Source organism: Charadrius vociferus, unplaced genomic scaffold (assembly GCF_000708025.1).
Source record: "Charadrius vociferus isolate BGI_N301 unplaced genomic scaffold, ASM70802v2 scaffold436, whole genome shotgun sequence".
Taxonomy (NCBI): Eukaryota; Metazoa; Chordata; class Aves; order Charadriiformes; family Charadriidae; genus Charadrius; species Charadrius vociferus.
In genome coordinates, this window is record NW_009649187.1 from 4252313 (window position 1) to 4261916 (window position 9604).

The window sequence follows — 9604 nt, forward strand, 5'->3', positions numbered from 1 at the left end:
AGAAACAAGTGGCTACTTTGAACAGATTCTGGTTTGCCTTCTTCAGGTAATCCTAGAGAAGATAAATGAGGGAATAAAGATCTTCATGTTTTTCCTCTTCCTTTCTGGAGAAGACATGCAATGGAAGAGGCAATACAGTCATCATCGCCAGATAAACTGCAGAGACAAACATGTCACTTGGACCGGGTCTGTGTTTCAGCTTCAATGTGACCAAAGCAGGGCAACCCCCTCCCTTAGCAGCAGTAAGAGAGCTGGGAACTTACCATCAGCTCTGCTGCAGGGAGACACCTCGCTCTTACATACGCATAAAGCCATTGCACTCTACAAGGGTCTTAGAAAAAATGCCCCTCAGCTATGTTTCACCACTCTTCCAGGGTCTGCACCCTCAATGTTGAGTGCATTCGCAGGCATTTATCCTATTGTGTTTTCCAAATTTTCCTGCCCAGCAGCAGAATAACTCAGCAATTTTTTTTGGCTCTGCTTCATATGACTGATTCTGGTGCCTTTCAGTGAAGGAGTTAGCCCTTGTGCTGTCTGAAATGTTACCACTCGAGTACTCTGCAGAAATAGATAGCTGAGGATAATCGATCTTTGTGCAGAATGTATGCTGTGATCCTTATACATGGAAAAATCTTCATGAGACAAAATGGTTACCTTTCTTTTTCTTCTCATAGGGTGAGAGGGACAATGCCACTCTCTACGTGGACACAGCACTGGCTCTCCAGGACGCAGAGGTACTTTCAAATGCCTGTGATCAGTGACATGCCTGTGATCAGTGACATGCCTGCATCCCGCCTGTCTTCAACTTTGCTTCAGTGGGCAGCAGAGAGCTGGAGCCACAATAGTTTGGGGAAGGGTGGTCTTCAAGTGGAAGTTACTTGAAGTTCTTCGATTTTGCCTGCACTGCTGTGCCTCGCTGTTCCAAAGAGGAGTGGTGAGAGCTGGGCTTGGCCTCAGCAGCTTTTGATCTATGAAAGTATACAAGTATGGTGGAGTGGGACAACCAAGAATAGGGAAGAAACCTCAAGAGTATTGTTGGCTGCTCCAGCTGCTGCAGGATGACTGGAAAGTGTGGAGATAGTGGCTGCTTCAATTTGACTAGAAGACATAGTCAAGGGTTTTCATAATCAACCATTCTGGGAGAGTCTAGTTCACACTGGTTTAGGTTACTTCCAACCCCTTTACCCTAGCAGTGCCTTAAGCCAGTGCCTCTGCTGCACACGCAGAACATCTCTCTAATTATTGTGTGTTAAATTATAGACTCTTTATGCTGCTGGGGAGAAGATACGGGGCACCGATGAGATACAGTTCATCACCATCTTGTGCACAAGGAGTGCCACGCACTTGCTGAAAGGTACGGAGCAGAGCCCGTATTCCCAAGCCTCTGAAATGAGAAATCACGCTCACCAAAAAGAAGAGGCAGGGCTATAGATGGGAGAGATGGGTGGTCACAAATAAGTACCTGAGCCTGTCTCCTAATCCTTGGTCACAATCCTTGATCAAAAGCTGCCAGCAGCTTTTGTGAAAACCTATGAAGACTTAGTGCTGCTGAAAATCAAGTGGCTTATCTAGGAGTGCTTGGACAGTGGTGATGGCTGGATGGTGTAGCTGTTTTCACAAATTCAAGGAGAGGGAGAGAGAGAGTCCCTTCCTAACCAGGTAGGAGCATGCAGTGGACAGACCTATGACTCCTTGGATGTGGGCTCCTCTGGGAAAAATCACTGAAAAAATAGCTGGTTATTTGCTGCTGGAGAATCATGGGGTGCACCCTGCATTTCTGCCCCAGGTTCTTCTGAGGGCATCAGAGGCTGCTGGGAGGGAAGACACCAACCCAGCTCCAGCTAAGGGAGCCTTCAGCTCCTCACCACCCTGTGTAGCAGAGACCTGGGCTTGGCTTTTGAGGGAGTCCAACGCTCTGACTAACAGATTTTGTTATGTCAGCTGAATCGAAGCATATCAAGTACTGTGTAAATCAGCTGGACCTAAACTGATAAATTTAGCTGGTGATAAATTAGGTATGTCTGAGCTTTTTCAAGCTGATGTCTTCTGAGGCTGTTTTCTAGGCCCTGGAGGCCAGCTCCCCCTTGTGTTTCAAATTTGATCTCCCGGGATCACTGAGAAAGCAAAACACAAAAAAAAGTGGTCTCGTCTTTGGCTGTGTCTGCCTTTAAGAACTGAATTTCAACTAGTTCTTGTCAGGGTGCAACAAATCTTTGGCACCAACTGTATCACCAAGCAAGGAATTTCCTCTGTGCTACAGCAGCCTGTAGCTGCTTATCTTTAAAATTTGAGTGTAATTGTTGCAGCTATTTATTTTTTTTAATATGGAGAATAGGCCTGAGTTGAGAAGGTTGTATGCGCCTGTCTATTCTGTGGTATTGCCCTTCCCCAAAGTACCTGAGTGTTAAGGCTTAGGTATCTGATTTGGAATGCTGAGCAAACTTCATTAAGACGTCCATTGCATTACATAGCAGGTTTCCTTCTTTGTTAGTCTGAAAGCTAGGAATCAAAACTGAGATCTGTAATTCTGAACCCCGGAGTATCCAGAGCATATAAGATGAACAACTCCTCTGTTGCTGAGCTTCTGTTAATGTGGGAGTTCAAATATCTTGGAATCTGCACCTGTCTTACTCATCTTTTCTGAGTTGCTTTTTAAAAATTGTCGTTGAAATAATAAGTTTTCCCAAACTGTTGTCATTGATTAAAAGTCCAAGGGCCATGTGGAGCACAGTCCTAGATTTAATTTTATTTTATTTTGGCTACTGAAACCAGTGACATCAACACACACAAGACCAAGTGATAAACTTGTGCCTAATTGTCTGTTGTCCACTTCATTTCTGCGGTGAAAGACAGCAATGAACGTCAGATTTCCAAATGAATATGAGTTGACTGAACTTGCAGGGAGTTAAGACCTGTGGATGACTTGGGTTTTTGTGAACGTTCCCACCTATTTTTGTTGCTGATTTCTGGGCTTGACTAAAGCCTCCTGAAGTTGGTGCAAATATGGCCATTGCTTTAGCAGGATCTGTGTTTTCATACAAGCAATACCTGTAAATATTGGGCACAAAATGTCTGAGCAGTTGCTTGGCAAAAAATTGAAGTTCTTTGTGTTTCAAACAGTGTTTGAAGAATACCAGAAACTGGCCGGTAAGAGCATAGAAGACTCCATCAAGAGTGAAACCCATGGTTCACTTGAGGATGCCATGCTGGCTATTGGTAAGAGTGGCTATGTTTCCCTTTCTTTTGTCTGAGTGTGCTGCCTTTTCTCCTGCCTCAGTTGACTGTTATGGGATGGATCTACTTTATAAAGGTATTGGGTAGGAAGTGAAGCGTACTTCTTAGGTGAGATAAACTCGGATCCCAGGGGCACGCTGAATTAATGGAAAGTATGTTGAATCTCTGTTACCTGCTGGCCTGGACTGGAATTACCATTGATTCTTACTGAGCCTTTTTGTATGCCTAGTGAAATGCACCAGGAACGTCCATTGCTACTTTGCAGAGAGGCTGTACCATGCTTTAAAGGTAAGACTCTTCATTGTAACATACTTGTTTTCATACTGGACTTAACTTGTAACCTGGCTTTCACCAATTCCAATTAGAAGAGCCAAGGTTTTGGTGAAAGCCATCAAGTTCAGTGCTATTGCTGCAAGTAACAGCAGAATTCCTTCAAACACAGTGGGTAGAGAAGTACCCTTTAAGCTTGAGATACCAAGGGAGTCCGGCTTTTCTGACTTAGGAGTCTGCAAGGAGCTCAGTCCCATCTTCTGGAACACGGACAAAAATTCTGCAAGACGCTTTTCTAGGGGGCTGATCATGGTGGAGTTTTGCCCATAATGTTGACTTAATGGACTGAACCACAATATTTTCTTTTTAGGAAGCAATTCTCCCAATGGCTGTGTAAATGAAAGAGTTCCAAATGGGGACACATAAGGCATTTGTAGATTGTGCCCCTGTAACTTAACTGATATGAAGAAGATGTCAGCTCTCCCAACTTTGTGGAAAGCTGAGATGGGTGATTGTTTTTGTTATTGATGTGATCTTAATTTTCCTGTGAGGGATTAAACTATATTGGTTGAAGCCAAGTGTTGTATGGGTGGTGCTGCAGAAGGACAATATGTATTCAGTGCCCACTTCCAACTCTGTAGCATGTTTGCTTTTACATTTGACATGCGCAAAGACTTACAGCACACTTCCATGGTGGACTTGTGGTATTGCCAGAGGCCCCTGGCAGGGGGGTGGGGGTTGGCCATCCAGAAAAAGAAGCAGATGTGCTGCAGAACATGTGCCAAGCAATGTTTGAAAGCTGACTCTTCCTGTCCTGGACTAGTTTGTGACAGCTTATCCCTTGAACACCCACTAACATCACAAACTGATATATCTGTTATTTCAGGGGGCTGGCACCCGTGATGGGACTCTTATAAGGGTGATCGTTTCTCGAAGTGAAGTTGACTTAAATCTTATAAAAGTTGAATTCAAGCATATTGCAGGAAAGTCTCTCTCCAGTATGATTCTGGTAAGCAACTTTTTCATATGATGGTTCTTAGCCATCACATACATTCCTAACCTGTCCAGTGCTGTGGGGTGCTTTCATGGTTGTTTTCAGTAAAAATGGCTTTTCTGCTAAGATCATAGCTCTCCTTCATTAGGCCTATTAACAATCAGCTCCTTGAGAGACAGGTATGCCTGAAAGGTGAGTCAGATTGTATGCTCAGTAAGTCACTGGGGCAAAACCAAACCCGAGGAGGGACTGCTCCAGGTTTTTCATGGACCAGACTCTGTATCCATGTACTTCATGATCTCCTACATGAATCTACATTCATTTAACCCTCCCTGTTACATCTTTCCCATGCTATTTGCTATTTTCTCCTTTCTCTTTCTGCGGTCCTTACCTATGTCAAGTCAGTGCCATCTATGTCAAAACAGTGCTTTTTGTTGGTTGATTGATTTTGGTTTGGGCTTTTTTGTTTGGTTGGGTTGGGGGGGAGGGTGAGGGGGCGGTGTTTTGTTGTGTTTTTTTTTTTTTTTTTAAACTGACTTCTCCTGAATGAAGGTCTGGTCTATGCTGCGGTAAGACAGGTTTAGAAACTGAACCTTGTCAAAGCGTATTGTAGCTTTTTGAGGTTTGAGTCTCAGCTCTGAGTGAATGACCCTCCCCTATTAGGGCTGAAACCCTGGGTTTTACCATTTGTCCTAAGGACTCTGGGACATTTCTCTCCCCCGGTGCAAATGGCACAGAAGCCCTATCCTTAGCAGTCCCCATGGGAAGTCTGGTTCTGTAATGAAGGCCCCTTCTTCTAATTTACACTGTCAGCATCTGTCATGTTGATTAATGATCAGTCTTCAAGGGTCTGTATGGAATATTCATCCCTTCTGAGAAGTGGAACTGGCTTTACACCTGTCGTCACAAAACATTCAAAGGGAGCATTTTTTTTTTATCTAGTGATATTCTCTGTAGTGCTTCTTTAGATAAAAGCCACAGATATGGTAAATTTTAAAAGATGTCACGTGTCAGGGGTAACTATCCTGCCCTTGCCCTTCCTGTAGGGGAGAGGATGCTACACAAATACCCAGGGACATAAAATCTAAACCCAACAGGCTTGGTTGCTCTCGTTCGTGCTGACTTTGTCCACGCTGCTCTGTGGGATGGAGCCATGATCAACTGCTCACCTGCATTCCAAAGAAAAGAATTGAACTTGATGCATGTTATTTCAGGTGGCAGCTACAAGCCTCATTTCTCCGTTCACTTTTGATGTTGTGTCAGCTGGCAGTAACTCTGCTGAAGTCTGGCTTGCTCTTTCCAGACTCCTTTTCCCATGTGGGCATATTCTGCAGACGGACAAAGTCAGCATTCAGAGTGTGCAGAGGAACTTCCACACTCACCTTCTTTTTTTTTTCCCTCCTGTCAGGATGACACCAGTGGCGATTACAAGACAGCCTTACTGAATCTCTGTGGCAGTGACTGACAAAATCTACGAGGAAGATGCTGACATGGATACAGAAGGAGAATTAACAGTGAACAAGAATCTGAAAATGTACATGTAGAAAATCTTTCTGTTGATCCAAGTGGGGAGAAAAAGAAGATTAAATTAATGGTCAAGGTTTCCAAAGCTCTCTGAAGGACATGGGTGCTCATTACACATTAAAAGCTATTGACTTTCCTAACAGTTTTTCAAACACAAGTGGGAATGTTTCTTTTTTGTTTCCATTTCATTCTGTGCAATTTCCGTTCTCTTTTAACGCACTGTGAAGGGTGGCGCTTAGACATGAAATTAAAGGCTTTTTGAGCTATTGAGCCCTCTGTAGGTGTTTCACAAGTCTGAACAACCCTACAAAGCTTGGGCCGTCCTGAAGCCTTGCTAACTTCACTAGGACAAGCTGGTACAGTACCGACCATTTGCTGCTAGCAGGGTGGGTCTGAAAGGAGTGCCAGATATTAATGAGGCTTTAGGACATGGGTCAGGATGGAGAATTCAGTCCTAGCGGGGCTGGTTTAGCAGCCTTATCTGCATAACTTCAGTGGGGGGTCCCCAAGGAGCAGGGAATGGCAGAGCCAAACTGGCTGTAAGCATGTGAAAGTTGAAAGCTGTGTGCTTGATTTCCCTCGAGCTTGTGTGAGTATCTGCAGGGGCAGACCAGCAAGTTCAGGGAGTGACATCAATGTCAAAGTGTGGGGAAATAAAAACTAGGGCAGATGATTTGGTTTTGGTGAATATAGGATATCCTGCTTTTGGGAGCAGACCTGTTTCTGCTTGCAGTTTCACAATAACTTCACAGAGGTCGGTGGACTCCCTTGGAAATTCCTCCCAACCTCCATGACTGCACCTACCACTTGCTGAGTGAGGCCCCAGATTTGGACAGTGATACAGACAGAAAAGGATGAAATGCTTTGAGAAGCTCAGTCTGCCTTGATGAATGATTCTCTGCACTTAAAGCAACTCATTTAAATGGGTAATTACCAGAAGCCATTGGTTTCAGAGAAGTAGCTTTTCTGATTGAGTGTGTGAATTTTCTGGGAGAGGGGTGGTTCTTCCCTTGCACTGCTGAAATGAGCAGGAACTGGTGCAGTGAGAGTGGTGAATTCAAAAAGTCTTAGGGAGGCCAGGACCCAGAGCTAGGGTCAGGGAATCTGCAGGTATCTCCAGGTAAACATGAAGAGAAGGAGGTTTCAGTCTCTGATCCTTTAAGCGCTTGTGTTTTCAGTGATATCCCAATTTCTCACCTGGACTAAAATGAGTTGGAGACACATCTCGAGACTGAGCATCAAGGGGAAGTTCCTTACGCCGATTTTGGGGGATGTGGGCCAGCTCCAGGCATCAAAGGATCAGATACCGCATATGCCTTCTGCTGGCCAGAGGACCCACTTGATTTTTTCGGAAAGCCGCCTGTTCTCGCGGACAACAATGATCAGCCTTCCCCTGGTTTTGCTTAAGAGCTGGTTCAGGCGCTGATTTTGAGCGAGAAGCTTCCCAGAACTGGGGATGGGATGCGGCTGTGGAGAAAACCGTGCTTACACCACCATCTTGTGGGTGACAGCCTTCGTGCAGCGCGGCCAACGGGACCGCGGCGGGCTGCTCACAGACCCACGCAGGACCCCGACACCTGTGGGGCCAAAGAGGGAGGGCGAGGGAGCATCCTGGCCCCCCTGTGCCCCTCACCTCCCCACCGAGCGCCCAGGCCAGGGCTCCAGGGGGAGAGGTGCAGAACAGGCACAGGGTGGTGAGGTTCACCCCCCTTTAAACAACGCACGCCTTCCCTCTGATTTAAAATCTGTAAGGAAGGGGTGCGTTTGGTGGCGGGTGTCCCCCTTTGTGACTCCAGTTTAGGGACTCTCCCCCTGCAGCCACTTGGCTCTGGTGCAGCTATGAGGCTCTACAGAAATGCTCTCGTCTGACCAGATCTGTCTGATGAGGCTTTAGTGAAAACATGAGCTTTTCCCCAGTGTCTGGGGTATTATTTCGGAAAGGCCCAATGCGAATTTGTACCCGCCTACGCAGGGAGCGTGCATGATTTATACAGTTGTACACACGATGTTTGCGCTTCCTGAGGCAGCGAGGGAGAAGTAATCCCAGCTTGGAGGGACTTAAAATCTCCCTAGAAAAGCCTAATGAGATACCTCTTCAAAGGTATTTTAATTCAGAGTTGTCTGTCTGCTGATTTCACTGAAACTTTTGTGCTTATACCGTGTTGGAGCTCCTGTTGTTGTTGTTATCAGGTTATTCAGGTCAGAGGTGGCCTTTCTCCCTGGCCTGTGCTTAGCACAGTGGGTTAGGATTAGAGCTGTTTCAGTGTGATTGTGCTCCCAGTTTATTAATAACCGCTTGGGAGATGTAAGGTGAGTTGTCCATAGGCTCACAAGAAATCAGTAGTAAAGCTGGGAAGCAGGAACAACTGAGGGAAGCTGATTCTATCACTGTAATTGCTGGGAAACAAAACAATTGTAAAACATCGATAAAGATTTAATTACATATTGATTGCTGCTAAAATGTTCCCTGGGTGAACAGGTGCTTTAATAAAGCGGAATCAATTCCTAAGCTTGTTCTAACCAGTCTTTTCCAAATGCAAATATTGACTTAGGGCCTTTCTATTCATTCACAGTTTAATTAACATGATTTTATTGCACAAAAATCAAGATAAACGCTCAGCAAGGAAAAGGTAACAGGGGCAATGTAAAAAATGCCCAGGACTGGTGCAGGCCACCTGCTGCCTGCGTGCCAGCCTTTTTCCACCTCCTGTGCCGCGGGGAGTCACCAGGGACTGCGCTGATGACACCTTGCTGTCCCTCCCTGGGTGGCTGCTCTGTGTCCTCAGACACAGCGCCCGCGTGCCGGAAGCTGTGCCAATGGGCAGCGTGGTGGGGTGTAGGTACTTTGGCTCTCCGCTCAACTCACACCCAGGTGGACATAGGAATGGTTGACTCCAGCTACTAGCTCGGTTCCCGACGCTTGGGAAAACTAACAAAAATCTATTCCAGATATGATGCCAATGCACATAAATCATGTTTAACCCCTGACGGCTCCCATTCCAGAGAAAGATGACTTTATGTAGTGTTGCTTAATCCTCCCAGCTGCCCCAGAGCAGATGTGGCCTGAAAACCAGAAGACTGACCACAGGATCCCCAGGCAACGCCCAGCCACAGACAGGCAAAGGCTCTGCTTAAGAGGTATCTCATCACTCTGACTTCTGGAGAGAAGAAGAAAAGATTGGATGGGTCTGGCTTCACTTTCATTTCTATTTTGCAACTGTTTGGAGCATTTTTTGGATAAAATATATTCAAGCATTCAAACTGAGGTTAAAAAAAACCCATTGTTCCTGTGGGGAAGTGGAAGAAGAGAACAGCAAATGTCTTAGTTGGGCAAAGTGGGAGATCTCTTTCCCATCTCCCCATGCTTAGGAATGTTTTTTAAGGGGGAGGAAATAATCTGAGAAGGATGTTCGGTTTTCCTGGTTCCCTATGGTTTTCCTGGTGATGCATGGAGGCACCCCTGGGTGGTGTAGGCTGTTGAGCTGGGGCTGGTGTGGGGCAGGAAAAGAGCCTTGCCTGAGACACCAGAGCTGGCACTGGGGCATCTGTGAGGCAGCCCAGACAGCACTTCTTCTCTTCAGA

General features: G+C 45.8%; 1 protein-coding gene across 1 annotated transcript in view; it reads left to right on the forward strand.

Moving 5' to 3' along the window:
- The window catches only part of ANXA8L1 (annexin A8-like 1), a 13517-nt gene extending 7554 nt beyond the window's left edge, over nt 1–5963 (forward strand). The window contains exons 6-12 of the mRNA XM_009888822.1: nt 3–46; nt 675–734; nt 1261–1354; nt 3121–3216; nt 3464–3522; nt 4391–4513; nt 5907–5963. Of these exons, the coding sequence (XP_009887124.1) occupies nt 3–46; nt 675–734; nt 1261–1354; nt 3121–3216; nt 3464–3522; nt 4391–4513; nt 5907–5963 (533 nt within the window). The remainder of the gene's footprint in view (nt 1–2; nt 47–674; nt 735–1260; nt 1355–3120; nt 3217–3463; nt 3523–4390; nt 4514–5906) is intronic.
- The last annotated feature ends 3641 nt before the right edge of the window (nt 5964–9604 follow it).